The sequence below is a fragment of the Carcharhinus amblyrhynchos genome, chromosome 2 (genome assembly GCF_965287045.1).
Source record: "Carcharhinus amblyrhynchos chromosome 2, sCarAmb.v2.hapA, whole genome shotgun sequence".
In the NCBI taxonomy this organism is placed as follows: domain Eukaryota; kingdom Metazoa; phylum Chordata; class Chondrichthyes; order Carcharhiniformes; family Carcharhinidae; genus Carcharhinus; species Carcharhinus amblyrhynchos.
The window spans coordinates 140927444-140952873 of record NC_137325.1 but is presented as its reverse complement, the minus strand read 5'-3'; the positions used below and the strand labels follow the sequence as shown (position 1 = coordinate 140952873).

At 41.9% G+C, this 25430-nt stretch overlaps 1 protein-coding gene across 1 annotated transcript in view; it reads left to right on the top strand.

The window, feature by feature from the left end:
• LOC145359093 (zinc finger and BTB domain-containing protein 47-like) overlaps window positions 1–25430 on the top strand; it is a 184473-nt gene that overhangs the window by 34993 nt on the left and 124050 nt on the right. Inside the window, 1 exon segment of the mRNA XM_080213481.1 lies at window positions 22815–24191. Within this exon segment, the coding sequence (XP_080069607.1) occupies window positions 22815–24191 (1377 nt within the window).

The window sequence follows — 25430 nt, the reverse complement described above, 5'->3', positions numbered from 1 at the left end:
AGCTGGAATTGAATCCAGGTCTCTGGCGCTGTGAAGCAGTGGCACTAACCACTGTGACATCATACCACGTTATACCTTAGTAGCCACCTCACAAGACCATCATTGCTCAGAAATTCCACCGGCAATGCCTCCATTGCATCCTCTGCATTCCTCATGTCCTTGAAGTCAGCTGCATGAACATTCAGGCAAAATAACCTGCAAATCAAATACAATGATCTGGACATCGTGTGTGACATGGCCAAAATTTGCCTCCCCTTTCAGATCCTGTTTTGAGCTCTCTAAAGGCCCAATCTTCTGTGGAAAACAAAGAAAATGTTTCAAAGACACACTGAAGCTCTCCTTGTAGCAGGGCAGCATTGACATTGTCTGGAAAGAGCTGCCTATCAATCATTCAAAATGAGACAACATGTCCACCAAGCTGCATCACGCTTCAAATCAAATACTGAGGCAGAGTAGTGGCAGCAAAGGAAAGAAGCAGTAGCCAATCCTGTGCCCAAAGATATACAGGCCAAGAATGAGCCTGTTTAATCACATGAAAACCCATGATGCTAAGTACACATTCTCCTCAAATTGAGGAACAGCTGATGATGTAATCCACAGTAGGATAATCTTGGCTATTTTGGAGTACTAAATATTTGATCATTTCAACATCTCAGACCCTGAGCAAAAACACTTAGAATCACAGAAGCCATTACAAAATGCTGTTTTGTTCCAGGTTTTATATGTTTGTCAGGAAAATGACCAAATTTAGTTTTTTTTCATCTCCACCTCTATCCACCCTGCCCCTCTTCCATCCTTTCATGATCCGTCTCCCAAAACCAGGCATCATAATCAAATTAAAGTGCCTAGCCAGCCTGCTCATTGCCCTATCTTGCACAAACGTTAGTCAGTGTTACACATGGAATTTTTTTGAAATCAGTGTTTGAAACTTTGTAAGATGTTTAAAAGCAATTGTCTCCAAATATCAGGTTTTAAATTTATTCCATCTTGATTGGGGCTGTGCCTTCAGCTGCCAAGACCTTGAATTCTCTTCTGAAACTTCTAACCAAGCTTTTGGACTTCTGTAAAGCCCATCAGGGTGCATTATTCAGTTAATGTAGCGGCTGAAGTAAACTGTCCAACTTCCATCGGGGGTTCATGTTCCGCTTTTTCCGTTGGCATCATAGAATTACATGAATGCAGCATGGGAACAGGTAATTTGGGCTAATTAGTTGATTAGTGTTTGTGTTCCAAACAGCGTTCCTTCCATAACACTACTTATGTTCCTATTCCTTGCTCTTGTGTATGGGTCAAACTCCCACTTAAATCCCTCACTTCAGCTATTTCCGTTGGCAGGGATTTTTCCATCCTAGCCACTCTTTGGGTAAAGAAGTTCCCTCGCCCTTATTGGGTCCCATATGTTGGCTCTAGTATGGTGCTGTGACCTTTTTATATTGCAGTCTAGTTGTTGAGAGATTTGTGATTAACTGTGCTAACATATTCTACATAAATATTCGCTTGTCCTGCCTGCTGACTCCACGTGCGTCATGATGTTTTTGCTTATTTTAAGGAACCATGACTAAGTTGTTCATACAAAGATCCAGTATTGTGCAAGGAGAATGGGTTAATTAATAACCTTGTAGTAAAGGGATTTCCAGCATAGAGTGATCTAGAACTTGATATTGAGTTTGAAAATCATTTGGTTAGGCTCAAAATGAGGATTTTAAATCTGAACAGTGCAAAGTAGGTATGAGAGTGAGAGTTGGCTAACATAGATGAGAAACTGCATTAAAAGATATAATGGTAGGTGAGCAATAGCAAACATTTAACGAATTTGTTCATAATTTGCAATAAACATGTATTCACTTAAGGAATGAAAGTCTCAGGAAAAAGTTGTCCAACAATGGCCATTGCAAGAAGTTAAAGATAATATTTAATTAAAGGAAGATGTTCAGAATGTTGCCAGAAAGAAGTTACGGACCTGGGCTGATCTATTAACAAAGATTGAGGATTGGTTAATGGGCAGAACATTGCAGAATGACAATTTATTTTCTGGTTGGAGGCTGTAACTTGTGAGCCTCAGCTATTTGCAATCCATTCTGATGACTGATATGAAGGGACTGTGTGTAACATGTCTCAGTTTGCTGATGATACAAAGCTAGGTGGGAAAGTAAGCTGTAAGAAGGCTGCAAAGGGATATAGGTAGGTTAAATGAGTGTACAATAACTTGATAAATGGTGTATGGTTTGAAGAATTGCAAAGTTATCCACTTGAAGTGTTTTAAATGTGGAATTTGGGAAATGTCATTATTTAGAGATGTCCTTGTAAGCAAATCACAAAATTAATGTTAGCTTTCATTACAAAGCGATCGGAGCATAAGAATAAAATGTCTAACTCCCAATTCTGTGCGACCACCCAACATCATTTGGGTCACCAAGACCATCCAGGTTGCAGCTGTGGTACAGTCCAAACAATGACTCACATTGAGGAGCATCTACTGAAGAACCTGAAGGTGGGCTTGAAGAACTCCATCTAACCACTGACAAAACTATTGATTGCAAATGTGATGCCACTGTTTAATCATAGTCATCATCGAGTCCCTACAGCACAAAGAGGCCATTTGGCCCATCGAGTCTGCACTGACCACAATCCCACCCAGGCCCAATCCCTACATATTTACTCACTAATCCCTCTAACCTACGCATCTCAGGACACTAAAGACAATTTTTAGCATAGCCAGTCAACCTAACCTGCACATCTTTGGACTGTGGGAGGAAACCAGAGCACCCGGAGAAACCCACACAGACACAAGGAGAATGTGCAAACTCCACACAGACAGTGACCCAAGCTGGGAATTGAACCCAGGTCCCTGGAGCTGCGAAGCAGCAGTGCTAACCATTGTGCTACCGTGCCAGCCAAAAAAGGAAGTCGACAAAAGCCAGGTAACTATAGGCTGGTTAGCTTAACTTATGTAATGGGGAAAATTCTTGAATCTATCATCAAGGAAGAAATAGCGAGAGAGAAATTGTCCCATTGGGAGAAGACAGCATGGGTTCGTGAAAATAGATCATGTTTAACTAATTTATTGGAATTTTTTGAGGACATTATAAGCACAGTAGACAATGGTGGATATGGTGTATCTGGATTTCCAGAAGGCATTCAACAATGTGCTGCACAAAAGGTTACTGCATTAGATAAAGGCGCATGGTGTTATGGGAAGTGTATTAGCATAGATAAAGGATTGGTTAACTAACAGCAAAGAGTGTGGGTAAATGGATGTTTTTCTGGTTGATGATCAGTAACTAGTGGTGTGCCCCAGGGATCAGTGTTGGGACTGATCTTGAGGGGAATTGCTTGATAGAGCAGACGCAGCACGGTTTTGTTAAGGGGAAGTCGTGTCTGACAAATTTATTGGAGTTCTATGAGGATGTGTCTAGGGCGGTGGATAGAGGAGAGCTGGTGGATGTGGTCTGTCTTGATTTTCAGAAGGTGTTTGACAAGGTACCTCACAGGTTATTGCAGAAGGTAAGGGGGCATGGAGTTGGGGGTAGGGTGTTAGCGTGGATAGAGGATTAGTTGTCAAATAGGAGGCAGAGAGTGGGGGTTAATGGGTGCTATTCGGATTGGCAGTTGGTGACTAGTGGAGTGCCCCAGGGGTCGGTGCTGGGGCCTCAGCTATTTACCATTTATATAGATGATCTGGACGAGGGAACCGAGTGTATGGTGTCGAAATTTGCTGATGACACCAAGATTGGTGGAACGGCAAATTGCGCGGAGGGTGTGGAGAGTCTGCAGAAGGATCTAGATAGGCTGGGCGAATGGGCCAGGAACTGGCAAATGGAATTTAATGTTGGCAAGTGCGAGGTGGTCTACTTTGGTAGGAATAATGGTAGGAAGGTCTATTACTTATGTGGCGAAAAACTGCAGCAGGCGACGGTGCAGAGGGACCTCGGGGTCCTTGTGCATGAGTCGCAAAAACCCAGCCTGCAGGTGCAGCAGGTGGTCAGGAAGGCTAATGGGATGCTGGCCTTCATAGCGAGGGGGATTGAATATAAAAGTAGGGAGGTCTTGCTGCGGCTGTATAGGGCATTGGTGAGGCCGCAGCTGGAGTACTGTGTGCAGTTTTGGTCGCCGTACTTACGCAAGGATATTTTGGCCTTGGAGGGAGTGCAGAGGAGGTTTACTAGGCTGATACCGGAGTTGAGGGGGTTGACCTATGAGGAGAGGCTGAATAAACTGGGCTTGTATTCGTTAGAGTTTAGAAGAATGAGGGGAGATCTCATTGAGATGTATAAGATGATGAATGGGATGGACAGGATAGAGGTGGAGAGACTCTTCCTGCTCAGAAAGGACAGTAGGACTAGAGGGCACAGCCTCAAGATAAAGGGGGGCGGTTTAGAACGGAATTGAGGAGGAACTTCTTCACTCAAAGGGTGGTGAATCTCTGGAATTCTCTGCCTGTTGAGGTGGTGGAGGCTGCCTTGCTAAATATTTTTAAGACGCGGGTTGATGGGTTTTTGATAAGTGAGGGGACTAAGGGTTATGGGGAGAGGGTGGGAATGTGGAACTGAGCCATGACAGATCAGCCATGATCTTATTGAATGGTGGGGCAGGCTCGAAGGGCTAGATGGCCTACTCCTGCTCCTATTTCTTATGTTCTTATGTTCTTATGACTGCAATTGTTTACAATTTACATTGTGATTTGGAGTTGGGGACCAAGTGTAATGTGTCAAAGTTCACAGATGACCCTAGGATGAGTGGCGGAGCGAAGTTACAGAGGACGTTGAACATCTGCAAAGGGATATAGATAGTCTGAGTGGGCAAGGTCTGGCAAATGTGAGGATGTCCATTTTGGTAGGAATAACAGCAAAATGGGCTATTATTTAAATGATGTGGAGATACCAGTGTTGGACTGGGGTGGGCACAGTAAGAAGTCTCAGAAAACCAGGTTAAAGTCCAACAGGTTTATTTGGTAGCCCAAGCTTTCAGAGCACTGCTCCTTCATCAGTTGAGTGGAGAGTTGGGTTCACAAACAGGTCTTATTTTCTCACATTCAATTACAAGATAATGGTTGGGATTCGAGTCTTAACAGTTAATCAAGTCTCCACAGGTACAGACAATATGAGTGGAAAGAGGGTTAAGTGCAGGTAAAAGAGGTGTGAATTGTCTCAAGCCAGGACAATTAGTAATATTTTGCATGCCCAGGCCAAATGGTGGGGGTTACAAGTCATGTGACATGAACCCAGGATCCTGTTTGAAGCCATCCTCGTGTGCGGAATTTGGCTATCAGTTTCTGCTTGGCAATTCTGCGTTGTCATGTGTTTTGAAGGCTGCCTTGGAGAATGCTTACCCGAAGACAGAAGCTGATCGTCAAGTCCCGCACACGTGAGAATGGCTTGAACCGGCGTCTTGGGTTCACGTCACTATCTGTAACCCCCACCATTTGGCTTGGGCATGCAAAATCTTACTAACTGTGTTGGCTTGAGACAATTCACACCTCTTTAACCTGTGTTTAACCCCCCCTCCACTCGCATTGTCTGTACCTGTAAAGACTTGATTATCTGTAAAGACTCACATTCCAACCGTTATCTTGTAACTGAGTCTGTGTCTATATATGTCTGATTTATGAACTCATCTCTCCACTTACCTGATGAAGGAGCAGCACTCCAAAAGCTCGTGCTACCAAATAAACCTGTGGACTTTCACGTGGTGTTATGACCGTTTTTACTATTATTTAAATGGTAAAAAAAAATACAGCATGCTGCTGTGCAGAGGGGCCTGGGTGTCATTGTGCATGAATCACAAAAGGTTGGTTTGCAGGTGCAGCAAGAAATAAGGCAAATGGAATTTTGCCCTTCATTGCTAGAAGGATGGAACTTAAAAACAGGGAGGTTATGTTGAAGCTGTATAAGGTGCTGGTGAGGCCACACTTGGAGTACTGTATACAGTTTTGGTCGTCTTGAGAAAGGACTTTGCAGCAGTTTGAAATTGATTCAGTGCTTCTCAAGGAGAGCTGGGGGTAAGCAACAAATGCTGGCCTTGTCAGTGGCACTTGCATCCCAGGAATAAAATAGACTGATCCCTTGGAGGGAGCAAATTATCCAAAAGGAGAATTGACTAGGATTGTATTCTTTAAATTTAGCAGAATGGAGGATGATCAAATTGAACCTTGAGAAACTTAATGGGGTAGATGTTGCGAGAATGTTTATCATTGCTGGGTAGTCTAGAATGAGGGGTTAGACTCCATAAAACGAGTTAGCTATTTTGAAATCAGACGAGAAGAAATTTCTTCACTCAAAGGATTGAGAGTCTTTGCAATTCTCTACCCTAAAAGCTTGTGGAAGCTCCATCATTGAATATTTTCAAGACTCAGATTTTTTTGAGAGTTTATAGGGATAGTGGGGAGGATGGAGTTGAGATGCGTGATCAGCCATGATGTGAACAGGCTCAAAGGCCCAAATGGCCTACTCCTCTTGTTTTTTATGTTAGCAAGCTGAAAATTTGAAAGAGTTTTAATGTTAAGATCTAAAATGCACTACCTCACAGGATGGTGGAAGCAGATTTAAGAGGAAGTTTCAGAAGGAAATTGGATGTTTACATGAAAAATGCAGAGTCAAGAAGCAGGAGTGTGGAACTAATTGGATAACTTTCAAAAAGCCCTGCATGATCTCTTATGCTGTGATTCTATGTGAACTGTAACATGGTGTTGCATACAGAAGCCAATACCTATGTTTTTGCTGCTGCTGAACTGTTGATTGGCCCCAGGAAGATCTGTGGTGTTCTTTTTTTTAAAAAAAAGCTTTGGCTGGAATCTAGCTGAAAGGGGATTATTGAGAAAAAAGCCATGGACCAAATGTGTACACTGAGTTAACTCATGGGAGGCTCATGGCAGTAGTGTGCATAGATTCTGCCTCAGCTGAAATAGTTCACTCTTGAGGGCGAATAAACCTCAATAATAATAACGAGATTGAATAGTGAGTTTGTTAACTGGACAGTTTTTAATGTATAGTGTCCTTGGAAGAGAACAATTGTGAAGAAAGCAACATTGTAACTTGATCAAAATACAATGCTACATTACAATTTACTAACCCATCCTGGAACTGGAGTAAAACTAAAAATGATTAAAATTCTTAAATTTGAATGTTTTTGTACATGCATCAACTGCTAACTCCTAATTAGGCTAAATCTGTGAACAAAATCACAATTCTGTTCTTATAAAATGATTGCTTTCAGCAAGAAGCTAGCTGGGGCCAGCACAATAGCACAGTAGCACTGCTGTCTCACAGCACCAGGGACCTGGATTCAATTCCTGACTTGGATCACTGTCTGTGTGGCGTCTGCACATTCTCCCTGTGTCTGCGTGGGTTTCTAATCTGTCTAATCTGCTGAGGTAGCAATGTCCTGTTGCTAGGATTGGGAGTGAGTGGAGGTAAACTTGAAGTAACAATGGAGGAATTTGCTATCTTTTGGATTAAACATCAGTGAAGTGTAGCTAAATTGTGAAGCTTTTCCATCTGAAGGAATCCAGCCGCAGTGCACCAAGTTGTAAATGTTCTTTAAAGAACCATAGAAAAACCATAGAAAATTACAGCTCAGAAACGGGCCATTTGGTCCTTGTCTGTGCCGAACCATTTTTTTTTGCCTAGTCCCACTGACCTGCACTTGGACCATATCCCTCCACACTCCTCTCATCCATGAGCCCATCCAAGTTTTTCTTAAATGTTAAAAGTGACCCCCGTATTTACCACTTTATCCGGCAGCTCATTCCACACTCCCACCACTCTCTGCGTGAAGAAGCCCTCCCTAATATTTCCTTTAAACTTTTCTCCTTTCATCCTTAACCCATGCCTCTGGTTTTTTTCTCCCCTAGCCTCAGTTGAAAAAGCCTGCTTGCATTCATTCTATCTATACCCATCAAAATCTTACACACCTCTATCAAATCTCCCCTCATTCTTCTACGCTCCAGGGAATAAAGTCCTAATGTATTCAATCTCTGTCTAACTCAGGTTCTCAAGTCCCAGCAACATCCTTGTGAACCTTCTCTGCAATCTTTCAATCTTATTTACATCCTTCCTGTAACTAGGTGACCAAAACTGTACACAATACTCTAAATTCGGCCTCACCAATGCCTTATACGACCTTACCATAACACTCCAACTTTTATACTCGATGCTCTGATTTATAAAGGCCAATGTACCAAAAGCACCTTTACGACCCTATTCACTTTTAGGGAATTCTGTACCTGTATTCCCAGATCCCTCTGTTCAACTGCACTCTTCAGAGTCCTACCATTTACCCTGTATGTTCTACTTTGGTTTGTCCTTCTAAAGTGCAATACCTCACACTTGTCTGCATTTAAATTCCATTTGCCATTTTTCAGCCCATTTTTCTGGTTGGTCCAAATCCCTCTGCAAGCTTTGAAAACCTTCCTCACTGTCCACTACACCTCCATTCTTTGTATCATCAGCAAATTTGCTGATCCAATTTACCACATTATCATCCAGATCATTGATATAGATGACGAACAATGCACCTTTTGATGTAGAATTTGTTGCTCATCCCTAATTGCCTTTGAAATAAATGAGTGGATTGTTCAGCCATTTCAGAGAGCAGTTATGTATCAACCACGTTGCTAAGAGTCTGGAGTTACGTGTGGGCTGGACTAGGAGTAGATGGCAAATTCCTTTTCCTACAGGTTATAAATGAACCAGATTCTTACCACAATTGATGGTAGCTTCACGGTCGCCATTACTAGGTCTAGCTTTCATTCCGAATTTAATTTAGCTGCTGTAGTGGGATTAGAACTGATGTCCCAGGGCTCCTGTGTTACTAGTTCAGTGACATCCCTGTCACCCTTTCCCCAGTGGATCGGTCAGTAGAATAGGATTGCACAAGAGGCCAGTGTCCTCGAAGTGTTGATTTTGGAAAGCTGATGTAGGGTTAGTGGAGGTCATCGTGACGGGGAGGGATTTGAATGTAAATTTCACATGGGTGATGTTGAAGGGCCAGGAGCTATTGTGTGAAATGTGCCAGTTCAAAGTTTTTAATTCCGTACCTTGTTTCTCCCCTTTGTCATTCTCTTTGACAACTTCTCCTCTCTCTTGTCCCCTTCCCCTCTATCACTTTCTCCCTCTTGCATTCATGCAGCCTCTTTTGTGACTTTAAGACAATTGACCATCGTCACAGTCTGTGATACAATTTGGAAGTAGGATCACTGTTCTAAATATAAGTCAATGTAGTAGCTAATTTGCACACAACAAGGGCGGCGCTAACAACAGATATAAATGATGGAATTATCAGTTTTAGTGATGTTGGTTGAGGGAAAAACCCTAGGCAAACTTTTTTTTGGTGTTTGAAATTTGCATATACTTGAGAAGTCAAGTGGACAGTAGTTCCTTGCTTTAGAGTCTTGTTCAAAAGACAGCATCTCTGACAGTGCAGCACTGCATTGAAGTATTGGCCTGGATTGGGTGTTTAAATCTCTGGAATGACTCTTGAGCGCACAAACCCTCAACTGAGCCAAGACTGACACTTAAATATTTAAATGGTGCATGGTTTTCCCATCTGCTTTAGTCTAGGTTTAAAATATGTCTACATTTTTTCTACTAACAGCTATTGCTCAATTTTGCTTAACCAATGCCCCAGTGGGCAGCAAATTGATTTTTGGATTGAAATTCAAGTCCCTTTCTCTGAAAGAATGGGTTTTCAACAGAGAAAAGTAGCAGTTATTGCAGATTTGCATCAGCATATTTTCCATTTCCTTTCTCTCTCATTTTTACAAAGGGAGACGATCATTTTCTGTATGACTGCCGAAAGTGCCAGGAATTTTCATGATTCCTTCAGAAGTACAAACTATCCAAACAGTCAGTGCAAGTATTTCATGTCGGCATATATCCATAGCTTTTCTGTTCACAATGAGAAATGCATCACATTTGAGTATTAAATAGATGTGAATTGAGTTTTTTTATAGTGTGTGGATATTGCTGGCTAGGCCAGCATTGTCTGCCCATCCCTAATTGCCCTTGGAACAAGTAGTGGGCCACTTGCTTGAACCATTGCAGTCCATGTGGTGTAGGTACACCCACAGCGCTGTTAGGAAGGGAATTCCAGTATTTTGACCCAGCAAGTGAAGGAATAGTGATATGGTTCCAATTCAGGATGGTGTGGAGCTTGCAGGTGGTGCTGTTCCCATGTGTCTGTTGCTGTTCCATGTGTTAAAGGTCATGGGTTTGGAAGGTATTTTTGAAGGAGCCTTTGCTTGCTAAGTGATACCCATTTTAACGTAAGTTTAAACATTCAAAGAACAGTTGTCATTCCATTCAAGATGTTGCCCATAGGATTCCAGTAAAGCATAATGGCAAGCGTGTGCTGTTTGAATACTATGTCATTTTATTTGTGCTGTTATAAAGTTTTATCTTTCAAGTTTGAACTTTGTTGGAAATTTTTTTTTGAGCTTTATAAATCATTGTGCTAAAATACAGGCAGTGACGCAACTTGAAGTGATGATTTTTTTTAACATCCTCAATTATCCCCTGTTTGTGTAGAAATATTAATGTCTAATTGCAAGATTTGATGACTAACGAGGAGCATAACTGCTTAATATTTACTGTTGCACCGTGTATCAGTTACTCACTGTTCCAACCAGCTACTATTAACACTATAGTGCTCAGTGCTTACAGTTTGCCTTGTATCCCATTTATAATGTTTTCTTTCCAGAGGCAGGCAGTTAAAATGAAAGATTCTGAAATGAATTACATCTTTCCAGCAGCATAGAACATTACAAAGTGGTCGTGTTAAGCATTAATCAGTGAATAATTTCACGCTGATAGTGTTCAGAACATGACAAACTCCCACTTTAAATGATCTAATTGTCGACTTTCTATGATGAGTCTGTAGACTACAAACGAGGGTAGAAAGTAAGCAAGTGAGTAAGATGCATCTAGCATATGGCAATCACAAAATCATTAGGTCCTGCATTAAAAATATGAGAGGCCACATTCAAAGATAAAGAAAGGTAAATGACTCGATAACGGGCACTGTCAAGAAGATAAGACAGGAATTGATCCAGATGAATTGGAAAGATGATCTGACTGATGAATGAACAAATTAAGAACCTGTAACTTGGAGATGGTTAGAGAACTGTGCAGAGATATCTCCACAAAGAGTTTTTTAAAAAAATTCACATGTTTTGGGTGTCATTGACGATGCTGGTAGTTTAAGTTAGTTTATTTATTAGTCACAAGTAAGGCTTATAATAACACAGCAGTGAACTTACTGTGAAATTCCCCTAGCCTTTCAGAATGGGGAGGAAACCAGAGGAAACCCACGCAGACACTAGGAGAATTTGCAAACTCCATGCAGATAGTGACCCAAGCTGGGGATTGAATCCAGGTCCTTAGCGCTCTGAGGCAGAAGTGCTAACCACTGTCTTCATAGTATTTATTGTTGGTCCCTGTGTACCTCGAGATATTGATGGTGAGCTGCCTTGATGACAAATGAGTGGCTTGCCAGGCCGTTGCAAATATTTTAAAAATAGTTTAAAAAAGGGACAAGTGGTCATCTTGTGTTCATCAGGACTGATGTAAGAATGCTAAATTTCAAAGTCGTTAACAGTTTATGCCGCATGAGAAAAAGATATTGCTCTGGTAGAGAGCTATTGTCTCCTCACTTTGTTTAATTCAAAAAAGGCAATGTTGGACATCCCCTTTTGCGTGCAGAGGATAAATCTCTCTGTATAAATATGTGGTTTCTAGCAAGCATAAGTAAGCCACACTGCAAACCTGACTGTTTAATCTTAAACTGGTTGTTAGTGTAACTCCATTTAGCAAGTGCTGTCCAGTTGTGGAATCGCATTTTAATATTAGACATTTCATTCTCAGTTTTGCAAGCATGGGCTAGTTAAGTATGGTCAGTACTATATCCATTACATAGAAACTAGAAGCAGTAGTAGGCCATTTGGTCCTTTTTTGAGCCAGCTCTGCCATTCATTATGATCATGGCCGATCAAATTCAATATTTTGATATTGCACCCTCCCCCCCACCCCCACAACACCACCACCACCACCACCACCCCAATATTCCTTGATCGCTTTCACCCCTGGAGTTGAATCTAATTTCTTCTTGAAATCAGACATCAGACAACCAAAGAGCCGTACTATTCGATATGAACTACCATTTATGGGGATGTATGGCCTACAAACCTAGCATCACGCTGGCACTGAAATTCATCTACTGCATCATTTATTTGTGTAATAAGCAAGGCATCTTTTTGACTCGACGGCAGCATCCCGTTGGTGAAAAATACCACTCTTGTTGCTGTTGCATAGTAGCAGCCTGAAATGGCCAGCTTCATGCATTGTTCAAGTCTTTGACCTTGCCGTTCCAGGGTAATCTGAGATAGATGGGGCACTTTGCAGATCCAAAGGTGGCAGCCATAGGCTCGTTTATAAGTATGCTAGTGAGCAGTGATTTGCTTGGGATACGTAATAATGAACTCCAAATTAGGAGCAGGAATAGGGCACTCAACTCGTTGCATTTGCTTCCCCGTTTCATAAGACCATGCTTGACCTTACTCGGTGGCCAAATAGCTTGGATTTCCAGGTGCTGCAAAATTGGCCTTTTCATATCTGTAGCTTTGCCAGTAATACAGCAGAGGAGGAGATTGACTTTTTGAAAGAACCACCCCATTCTCTTGATTTTTTTCTTTCCACCATAGTCCTGCAGTTTTTTTCTCTTCAAATAGTAACCCAATTCTTTATGAAAGTTGGCACTGAATTTGCTGTTCAGGCTGAAGTTTTCATGATATTAAGCTCACTTTTCAGAATGACAAATATTATGTTTGGACAGAGTGTACTTATTTATATGTTATCAAGTTGAAGCACAGTGTATTCAAGCAACATGGAGAGTGTAAATATGCATGTATAACCAGATCACAATGATTTGCATTCGAAAAGAAGCACTCAAAGAACAAAGAACAGTACAGCACAGCACAGGAACAGACCCTTCGGTCAACCAAGCCTATGCTGATCGTATATATGTATTAATGATTTGGACGAGGGAACAAAACGAACATCTCAAAGTTTGCAGATGATGCCAAGTTGTGTGGGAAAGTGAACTGTGACAAGGATGCAGAGATCCTTCAGAATGATTTGGACAGGTTGGGGGATTGGGCTAATCCATGGCAGATGCAGTATAATTTGGATAAATGTAAGGTTATTCACTTTGACAGCAAAAACAAGAAGGCAGATTATTACCTGAATGGCTGCATATTGGGAGAGGGGAGTGTGCAGCAGGGTGTCCTTGTGCAGCAGTCGCTGAAGGTAAGCATGCAGGTGGCAAAGAAGGCATATTGGTATGTTGGCTTTCATTGCAAGTGGTTTTGAGTACAGAAACAGGGATATGTAGTTGCAACTATACAAGGCCTTGGTGAATCCATTCCTAGAATATTGTGTGCTGTTTTGGTCTCCTTTTCTGAGGAGGGATGTTCTTGTCTCAAGGAAGTGTAGCGAAGGTTTACCAGGCTGATTTTTGGGGATGGCAGAATTGATGTATGAGGAGAGATTGACTTAGGTTAGGATTGTTTTTGCTGGAGTGCAGACAAATGAGGAGGTGGGGGGGGGGGGGGTGCAGGAATCTCATAGAGACTTAAAAATCTAACAGGACTGGATAGGATAGATGCAGGGAGGATGTTCTAGATGGTGAGGGAGTCCAGAACCAGGGGTCTGAGCATTCGGGATAGATCATTTAAGACGGAGGTGAGGAGATGTTTCTTCACCCAAATATGGTGTGCCTGTGGATTTCATTATCACAGGAATTAGTTGATGCCAAAACATTGAATGTATTCAAGAAGTGGTTAGATAGAGCACTTGGGGCAAATGGGATCAATGATTATGGGTAGAAAGCAGGATTAGGTATTGGGTTGGATGCTAAGCCATGATTGTGATGAATGCTGGAGCAGGCTCGGAGGGCCAAATGGTCTCCTCTTGCTCCTATCAATGTTTCTATGTTGTCCTATTTAGACCAATCGCCTGTATCCCTCTATTTCCTGCCTATTCATGTCTACCCAGATAAGTTTTAAATGTCACTAACATCTCTGCCTCAACCACCTCACTTGGCAGTGCATTCCAGGCCCCACCACCTTCTGTTTTTAAAAAAAAAGTACCCACATCTCTACTGAACCTTTTCCTCCCTTACCTTGAACTTGTGTCCCCTTGTAAATGTCATTTCTGCCACAGGGAAAAGCTTCCAACTGTTCACCTTTTATCTTTGCCCCTCATTATTTTATAAACTTCTATCAGGTCGCCCTTCAGCCTCCATCTCAAAACTAATACTCTCCATACCAGACAACATCCTGAGAAACCTTTTCTCTACTTGCTCCAAAGCCTTCATGTTGTTCTGGTAGTATGGCAACCAGAATTGGACACCAGTGTTCCAAATGTGACCTAACCAATGTTTTATACAACTGTAACATGACTTGCTAACTTTTACACTCAATGCCCTGTCTGACGAAGGTAAGCATGCCACATGCTTTCTTCACTACCTTTGCCATCTTTGCTGCCATTTTTAAGGATCTGTGGACCTAGATACTCAGATTTGTGTGTCTATGGTCCTGATGGTTCTACCATTTGTTTTATAGCTCCCACCTGAATTGGATCTATCAGTGCATCCCTTTACATTTGTCAAGATTAAATTCCATCTGCCATTCCTCCACCCATTTTTCCAGCCTATCAGTATCCTGCTGTATTGATAGGGTGCAGAGCTGGGCTGAAAAGTAGCAGATGGAGTTTAACCCTGTGTGCGAGGTGATTCATTTTTGTAGGACAAACTTGAATGTGGATTACAGGGTCAATGGCAGGGTTCTGAGGAATGTGGAGGAAGAGAGATATCTTGGGGTTCATATCCACAGATCTCTGAAGGTTGCCATTCAAGTGGATAGAGCTGTGAAGAAGGCTTATAGTGTGTTAGCATTTATTAATGGGGGTTTGAGTTTAAGAGCCAGGGAGGTTATGCTGCAACTATACAGGACCTTGATGAGACCACATTTGGTCTCAATTCTGGGCACCTCACTATAAGAAGGATGTGGAAGCATTGGAGAGAGTGCAGAGAAGATTTACCAGGATGCTGCCTGGTTTGGAGGGTAGGTCTTATGAGGAAAGGTTGAGGGAGCTGGGACTTTTTAGATTGGAGGAGGATGAGAGGCGACTTAATAGAGCTTTATAAGATGATGAGGAGGACAGTAGAGTGGACGTTCAGAGACTATTTCCTTGGGTGGATGTAGCTGCCACTAGGGGGCATAACTATAAGGTTCATGGTGGGAGATACAGGAGGGATGGCCGAGGTAGATTCTTCACTCAGTGTTTGGGATGTGGAATGGACTGCCTGCTGTGATAGTGGAGTCGGACACTTTAGGAACTTTCAGGCAAATGGAGCGCACCAAAATGATTGGGAGTGGGATGGCTTGATCTTGGGTTTGGACATAGCTCGGCACAACATCAAGGGCCAAAGGGGCTGTACTGTTCTAAGTTCTATTCTCTGACAATCGTCACCACTATCCACAATTCCAATCTTAGTATCATCCACAAACTTGCTAATCAGACCAGCTATGTTTTACAAACAACAGAGGTCCCAACACTGATCGTTGTGGAACACTACTAGTTACGGACCTCCATTCAGAACAACACCCTCCTACCGCTACTCTCTATCTTCTATAGCCAAGCCAGTTCTGCATCCATCTAGCTAGTTCACCCTTGATTTCGTGTGATTTAACCTTTTGCACCAGCCTGCCATGAGGGACTCTGTCAAATGCTTTACTAAAGTCCATGTAGACAACATCCACATGCCCTGATGCGTAGGTTAGAGGGATTAGTGGGTATTTGTGTAGGATTATGGGGACAGGGTCTGATTTGAATTGTTGGTGCAGACTCGATGGGCTGAATGGCCACTTTCTGCACTGTGGGGATTCTATGTTCCTAATTCCAATCAAATTCTTTTTCCTCCTTTTTAGCTACAGCAGTCTCCAAGCCTGTATCCATTAGCATTAATACTGCACATGACTGTATCCTACAGAGGATTTGACAATAAAACTCTGAATTTTAGCAGCAATGTGACCATCCATTTAGATTCTCCTGGCATTTACTGTATATGCTGGTAGCTCTTTTTATCCCTAAAAAATATTGCCTTGCTTCATACAGGAAGCAGATGTAGGTTCTCCCCTCTTTGTTCATAGAAACTAATGGTTGCTTTTATAAACTATTGACTATATTATATAGTCTTACAGTGAGGGAATAGTCAGAAGCAGTAGCAACAAAGAAATTATCCAGTCATTTAATGTAGTTGAATGAGATTTCAAAAAGTACCTTGTCCTCGACCGAGTGTTGCAGACTGGCACATTCCAAGGTCCAGGACTACGTGCTGAGGGACGGGCTGAAGCTTGGGGCAGCCGCCGCAAAGGCACAATGGGGAAAGGCCACACTGTAAGGCCTTTTAACGGAGGCAGACCGAGGGCCCAGGAAGTACAGAATACCCTCGACCTGCGTAACTGTGTGCCAATCTGAGCACTAACGGCACACAGTAATTTATTGAGGCATGTATATAGTTTTGAAATGTAATCATTGTATTGTATCATAAGTATTGAAATGTAATCATTGTAATTAGTACAAATCTGTAAATATTGAGACATGGATATAGTTTTTTTAAGTATTGAAATGTAGACACTGTAATTTGGAAGATCTGTAAAAATGTTTTGATTCCACATTGTTTTGCTATTCGAAGCCCTGCACATTTGCAATAGATTACTTGAGATTTTTATGAATAAAGTATATTTTTGGAAAAAAAGCCTTGATGCACAGGCTGCTAAGGCTAAATATGGAGCAACTAAAGACGATGCTAATAAATGGATGATAAATATCTCACACTTCCTATGCCTTTTAGCTTTGACAAAGGGTCATCTGGACTCAAAGTCAACTCTTTTCTCTCCTTACAGATGCTGCCAGACCTGCTGAGATTTTCCAGCATTTTCTCTTTTGGTTAAAGATGATGCTTTTGCATATTGTATCCAGTAGATATATATTGATGTTGATCATCACTAGTAAATAGTCTTAGTTTCTCATAACATTTGTCACTTGTTTATTTTTCTCTTATAAATACTCACAGAATACATTATAGCTAATGTTATGGAGATTAATGAGTGTTCTTTATGTCCTAGCTCAATCTTGCTTGCTTAAATTGCAAATGATTGGCATTATATGTAAATAACTGAGATTCTTGAAATTGGATGTTTCTGTTACATTGTCACATTGTATTAGATATCCAATTATTAAGCTTGGCTGGAAATCTATCTTCACAGAAATTAAGTGAACAATAGCTGGGACTTTCTGCAACTTTTAGTTTGAGTTGGCAAAAGTCCTAATGGTAAATTTTGCCTGAGAGATGACATTGCAAAGAATGCACAGAGATGACGTCTTTGAACTCACCTAACTAATTACCAGGAGTTTGATTTGATTTTGATTTTATTGTTGTCACGTGTATTAGTATTCAGTGAAACGTATTGTTTTTTGCACACTATACGACAAAGCATACCGTACATAAAAAAGGAAAGGAGAGAGTGCAGAATGTAGTGTTTATAGTCATAGCCAGGCTGGAGAGAAAGATCAACTCAGTTGGTATGTGATCTCAGACTTGTGTATCTTTTTCCTGATGGAAGACGGTGGAAGAGAATACGTGTGGGGTGTGTGGAGTCCTTGATTATGCTGGTTGCTTTTCCGAGGTGGCGGAAAGTGTGCACAGTGTCAATCGATGGGAGGCTGGTTTGAGTGACGGACTGGGCTTCATTCAGGATTTTTTTTGTAGTTTCTTGCAGTCTTGGATAGAGGAGGAGCCATATCAAACTGTGATACAAGCTGTGAAAGAATGCTTTGTATGATACATTTGTAGAAGTTGGTGAGAGTTGTAGCAGACATGCCAAATTTCCTTAGTCTCCTGAGAAAGTACTGGCATTGATGGGCTTTCATACAACCGTATCTGCATGGAGGGACCAGGACAGGTTGTTGGTGATCTGGACACTTAAAAACTTGAAGCTCTTGAACATTTCTACTTTGTTCCCATTGATGTGTACAGGGGCATGCCCTCCACTGCACCTCCTGAAATCAATGACTATCTCCTTTAATTTGTTGACATTGAGGGAGAGATTCTTGGTGTTGCATCAGCTCACCAGATTCTCTATCTCTTTCCTGTACTCTTGTCTCGTCATTGTTTGAGATTCGATCCACAATGGTGGTATAATCAGTCAACTTGAAAATTGAGTTGGAAAGGTATTTGCCACACAGATGTATAAGGAGTATAGCAAGGGGTTGAGGACACAGCCTTGTGGAGCACCAGTGTTAAGGATGATCGTGGAGGAGGTGTTGCCTATCCTTCCTGACTGTGGTTTGTGGGTTAGGAAGTCTAGGACCCAGTTGCAGAGGGAGCAGCCAAGCCCAAACCATGAAATTTGGAGCTGAGTCTCGGAGGAATAAAAGTATTAAAGGCTGAGCTGTAGTCTATGAACAGGAGTCTGACATGGGTATCTTTGTTAGAACCATAGAAAATTACCACTCAGAAACAGGCCTCTTGGCCCTTCTTGTCTGTGCCGAACCATTTTTTGCCTAGTCCCACTGACCTGCACTTGGACCATATCCCTCCACACCCCCCTCATCCATGAACCTGTCCAAGTTTTTCTTAAATGTTAAAAGTGACCCCGCATTTACCACTTTATGCGGCAGCTCATTCCACACTCCCACCACTCTCTGCGTGAAGAAGCCCCTCCCTAATATTCCCTTTAAATTTTTCTCCTTTCACCCTTAACCCATGCCCTCTGGTTTTTTTTTCTCACTTAGCCTCAGTGGAAAAAGCCAGCTTGCATTCACTCTATCTATACCCATCAAAATCTTATACATCCCTATCAAATCTCTCCTCATTCTTCTATGCTCCAGGGAATAAAGTCCTAACTATTCAATCTCTCTCTAACTCAGCTTCTCAAGTCCGGCAACATCCTCGTGAACCTTCTCTGCACTCTTTCAACCTTTATTTACATCCTTCCTGTAACTAGGTGACCAAAACTGTACACAATACTCTTCATTCAGCCTCACCAATGCCTTATGTAACCTGACCATAACACTCCAACTTTTATACTCGATAATCCGATTTATAAAGACCAATTTATAAAATCCTAGATTATATGTTACCTAGGATTGAGTGTAGGGTCAGGGAGATGATGTCTACTGTGGACCTGTTGTAGTGATAGGCGAACTCTAGTGGATCCAGGCAATCTGGGAGGCAGGAATTGATTTGTGCTGAGACTAACTTTTCGAAGCGCTTCATAATGATGGATGGCAGAGCCACTGGCTTGGCTTTTCTTTGGTACCGGGTAATGTCTGCTGCCTTAAAGCAGATAGGGACCTCAGACTGGTGTAAAGAGAGGTTGAAGATTTCTGCGAATGCCCCCACCAGCTGGTCCGTGCAGGACCTGAGTGCTTGTCCTTATATCCCATCTGGGCCAGTTGCTTTCCTTGGATTGACTTTTGAGAGTGCAGCTCTGATGCCAACAATGGTGACCTTGGATACAGATTCATCTGAGGCTTCAGGGATGGAAGGCATGCTCTTGCTGACCTCTTGCTCATAGAATGCAATGAGCTCATCAAGGAGGGGTGCCTTAGAACCAGTAATTTTACCTGTCTTGCGGACTTTGCCATAGCCGGTGCCAGTCTGTGTGGCTAGCCTATGACTCTAGCTTGGAATTTGAAGAAGAAATCATATTTTTTCACTGCTCATTCCGAATAACCCATTATGGACTTTTTTGATTATACATGCACCTAGTATTTGCACACCCTATAGTTTTTGAAGACACTGCATTCAACTTCATTCAGATAGAAAATATTTACAAATTAATGTAATGTCTGACACACAAAGTGAGCTTAATAGCATGCTGACTTCATCATAAGCTCAGTTGGTAGAACACTCACATTTGTTGGGCTCTAGTTCCATCAGTAAGCCAAGAGTCTGGTGCAAAATTGATAAAGTGCTGCACCGTAAAAGTTGCTGCCTTTTGGCTACAACATTAAATCAAGGCCTGTCTGGTGGATGTAAAATATTTCATAGCATTTGAAGAACAGCAGAGGAGTTATCCCTGGTGTTTTTTAAAAAATTCTTTACTTCATCCTTAAGTTACAAAGCCAATGCTCAGAATGGACTGGGCAAACCCAAATCCATTCCTTGCTCCAAAAACCAAATTCAAAATCCAATTCAAGGTCTCCATAAAAGGGACAAACAAAATCCAAGCTGAGGCATTGCACCTCATCTTGGGCTTGATCTGACACTTGATCTTAGGCATTCTGGCCAAGCGCTCTCGTGATCAGTATAACCTGGTCATTATCACATTGCTATTTATGAGAGCTTGCTGAAAGCAAATTGGCTGCCATGTTTTCTACATCACAAAAGTGACTGCTCTTAGAAGCTTTCTTTGGCTGCAAAACACTTTGGGAATCCCTGTCATTGTGAAGGGTGCTTATAAATGCAGCTTTTTCTTAGGGTGAAAAGGCACCATACAAGTAACTGGAAATGGAGTAATAACCATCTCAGCATGCATCTTTACAATGGAAAATTACACAAAAAGTATAGTTTGGGGCATTTCTTCCTAGCATTGCAAAACTGTTTACAGAACAAAAGGTTCAACAAACTCCTGTATTTTTAACGTAACTCTTAGGAACAGGAGTACGCTCTTTAGCCCTTTTGAGCCTGTTGGGTCACTCAGTATGATTATGCCTGTATTTGCTGTCACTGTACTGCCTGCGCTGTTGTACTGCAGAAGTTAAACTAGTCTTCCAAACTAAAAAAAATATAGTTTAACAGCAATAAATTTCCATGAAAAAAAACTTGACTCAAAGTATCACTTTCCCCTCAATCTCCAACTCCGTTCAATGCAACAGGCTTGTCACAGCCCATGTCATTTAGGTTTTGTTTTAATTTTTTTAATGTAAATCGGGAAGAGGAAACAATTTCTCTGATTTTAATGTGCCATACCTCTCTATCATGGAATTTGTTTTAAAGATGTGTTTTGCTAGCACTATGTCTCCAGCCAATGACACCATTAGTTTTCTGTGCATGTGTAAATGGACACTGATTGCCTTACGTGGCTATCTTGTTTTGGCCGGACATACCGTGCATAAGCATGGCTGGTCTGGTTGTGGACTCAGCTCTTCCTTCCAGTCTGCATCCTGTAACCCTAGGCTCCACTGAACGTAGAACAGTATAGCACAGGAACAGGCCCTTTGGCCTGCGATATTGTCCCAAACGTGAAGCCAAATTAAACTAATCCCTCTGCTTGCCCTTGGCCCGTATCCCTTGTATATTCGTGTGCTTATCTAAAAGTTCCTTAAACACTGTATCATATCTGTCTTCACTACCATGTTTCAGATGCTCGCCACTTACTATATAAAAAAAACTTGCCCCTCACATCGCCTTTGAACTTTCCTCCTCCTCTCACCTTAACTTCAGAGTATTGAGTTTGATGATCAGTGGGTTGATGGGTTTTTGATAGGAGAGGGGATTAAGGGTTATGGGGAGAGGGCGGGAAAGTGGAACTGAGCAGCGACAGATCAGCCATGATCTTATTGAATGGCGGGGCAGGCTGGATGGCCTACTCCTGCTCCTATTTCTTATGTTCTTATTATGTTCTTATAATGAATGGCTGAGCTGGCTTAGAAGTCCAATGGCCTACTCCTGTTTCTATTTTCTTTGTATGTTTCTAAACTCCAATTGATGTAGATTCATCCCTATTCATCCCAGGAAACTGCAGCTTCGTTTTTATTCAAATAACAATTGCAGGTGACACTGGGTGAACTAACCTGGTCAAGTATTGGGAGTTGAATTTGCTTTCAACCCAAAACATTTCTGTGAACTTTTCATTTCAACTCATTATAAAATGTGGATACTGCTGTAGAGCAGATGCTGGAGGGAATAGTAGCAGCATTATAGGTAAAAAAGTGCATAACCCCTAGTGAAGTGATTTATATTGATAACGGTATGAAGGCAGCTGGTGAAAGTCGTCCTGACTTGTACTTTGTTAAGCAACTCGTCGGACCTGCAGGAGCAGGGAACAGTATGAGACCTGCTTTTGCAGACTGTTACAGAAGCAGGGATCCAAACACTTCAGACAGACATAGAGTTGAGTTTAACTTCTCCTGGAAGATTGTGTATTCAGCTAAAATTGTTGGGAGACAATGAACTGTCTGTGTAACTCTTTATAGTACATGCTTATTATATTGGTGATAGTCTTTCAGTAAAATTCTGAGTTGTGGACATCACCATCTGACTTCTAATAAATTTAAATGCTAGTTAATTTACTCTGCATCAATTGGAAGGTCCAGTGGCCAGTCAGCTGGGCTAGCCTCAGCATCTTCAGTGAAATCAGTGAAGGGTCCTGTCTTCAGGTGTGTGGACCTCCTCAAGGCTGTAAAAACCCACCGATCACCTGAAACAAGCTACATGTGTGAGCCATCCTGGGACACTGTTAGCCAAGATATTTGTAAGAAGTTGGTATGTTTGTGGGGAGAGAGAAGAGTCACAATTTGATACAAATTGCAAAGAATGAAAGAGTAAAAAGAGCAGGTGTCATTCACCAGTTGGGATGAATGTCCTGTGTTCCGATCTGTAAGCTTTGAAAAGGTTAATGGTCAATTTTTTCAGGTTGTCATTGGCTACCTGGGCTTTTGGATAATATGAAAAAACCTCTCTCCCAATGTAATAAAAAGAATCTTCCTGCAATGTTTTGATGTTTGTTTGTCTTTTCTCTTTTCTTTCAGCTGATAGTTGAAAAGACCACTGACTACCCTTCCACTGAGTATTCACTGGTGGAGGATGTTGCCCTCCACTTTACTTGTTTGATGGACAGACTGAATGAGCAGCGCCTGTTTCAGCCAGACCTGTGTGATGTAGACATTGTATTGGTGCGCCAGAAGAACACCTTTCCTGCTCACAAAGGGGTACTTGCGGCCTACAGCCAGTTCTTTCACTCCCTCTTCACACAAAACAAGCAGCTTCAGCGTGTTGAACTTTCGTTAGAAGCTCTAACATCACAAGGGTTTCAGCAAATCCTTAACTTTATCTACACTTCAAAATTGCTGGTGAATGCCTGCAATGTGCAGGATGTGTTGAACGCTGCTGCAGTTCTGCAGATGAATGATATTGCTACATCTTGTCAAGAATTAATAGATAGCAGGTCCTTGAACTTGACAACAGTGGCTAGCGATATGTCAGAACAAGAAAGCCGCAGCAATCCCCTTGGCTCTCAGTTTTACCGTGAAATCAAGCAAGAGGTGGATTCGCACCCTAAAATTTATGCTAGGGAGGGCAATAATCCATACTCAGTGCGTGTAGAGGATAACACTGGGAAACAGCACTCACCAATTCAGCCTAAACAGCAGTATTACAAGGAGGAGAATGATGACCAAACGGTGTGCAAGATTGAGGGAGATACTGAGCAGTTGGATGAAGATTCGGACAGTAGGGGCTCATATAACGGGGAACAGATCATCGTGGAGGTTAACCTTAACAACCAGACTCTGAATGTTTCTAAAGGGGCTGAGGGTATGTCCTCACCTTCAGACACTACGGCTGTACTGAGTAGGTGTCCTGAAGATGAAGAGGAGGACGATGAAGAGGATAATGACGACGATGATGAGGATGAGGAGGAGGAGGAGGATGATGATGCTGACGATGGAGATGAAGAGGAGGATGAAGATGATGTTAGTGAGGAAGAGGAGGAGGAAGTAGAGGAGAGTGACGAAGATGTAAATGAAGACGATAACCCTGATACTCCTGAAGTCAAAACTGAAAGCGGGCAAACAGCACGAAGACCAGCAAGAGCTTCAACTGCTTCCAAAGGCTCAACTCCTGCAACTCCCAGTAGGTCACGGAGACAGGCCAAACAGGAAGTGAGCACTCGGGGTCGGAAGCGAAAGAAGGATTCTGATGGCTCCAATCAGAAGGTGAAAATCGAAGAGAAACAGCACTTCCCCTGCAAAAAGTGTCCCCGGGTCTTCAACAACCGCTGGTACCTAGAGAAGCACATGAATGTCACACACAGCCGCATGCAGATCTGTGATAAGTGTGGCAAGCGATTTGTTTTGGAAAGTGAGCTGTCTCTGCATCACCAGACTGACTGTGAGAAAAGCATTCAGGTAGGTCATTGATTTTTCATTCATAATCTCAATTATGGTCACAAGATGCATTCAGATTAAATGTCTGTCCCTTCATTCTATGTCACACTTCTGGAACCAGAGTGAATTCTTCAGAATTCCAGTTCCAAACTTGTAGTAGGTGCTGGCCAGTTTATCAATCTGAGAAGGCTAGCTGCACCTGATGAACTTGTTGTAAGTTTTATCTCTGCTGTGTAGATTTGAGGCTAATCTTCATATTGCTATTGTGCTGTGCAGAAGTGATAATTATATTGAATTTTGTTACTATTTTTTGATCAAAGAGTTTAAATTATTTATGCAGCCTACTTGATGTATTTGGATCAAAATCTATTGATATAAAGTAGTATCACTGAGAATGGTATTGGGGCTGGTGGTGGAGTGGGGGGTGGGTGTCCACAAATAAGGAGGCACATTCCCAGAATGAGGTAGGCCAGTTAGGACCAAGGTGGGAGAAATGTCTTCAATCAGAGATGAATCTTTGATATTCTGTACCTCAGTTATTTAGCATATTCACAGTAGAGTTTGATAGATTGCTAGATACCAATGACAAAGATATGAAGCTAATGCAAGAAGATAGAGTTGATGTAGAAGATCACCATGATGGAATGGACTTGACTGGCCAATTGGCCTACTTCTGCTTTTACAAAGTCAGCATATGCATGGGCAAACCACCACCTTCAAGTTTGCCTGCAAGCCATATACCATCTTGACTTGGAATTATATCACCTTGCCTTCACTGTCACTGGTTACAATCCTAGAACTGCCTTCTTAACAGCACTGAGTGTACTACATTACATGGACTGCGGCAAGGTGGCCTGACACCACCCTCTCAAGGGTAATTGGGTATGGCCAGCAAATGTTGGCCTAGCTAGGGACACCCACATCCCTTTAATAAAAGTTTCAAAAATATAAGACTTGGCAGGCAAATAAAAGTCATGGCAGCATAGGACAGCTATTCATGGCATAGCATGGCAGCGGGACAATTTCTTAGAGTAGAGTCAACCAAGGAGCAGGCTGTTCTAGATGTGATAATGAGCAATGAGACAAGATTAATCAATAACCTCGTGGAAAATGAACTCTTGGGTCTTAGACTTCACCCCTTCAAATGGAATATGAAATCATGTTATGATCGCTATTACCCGTGTTTTAAACCTGAATAAAGGTATTTATGAGGGTATGAAAGCAGAACCATCTGAAGCGAACTTGGAAACTCAATTAAAA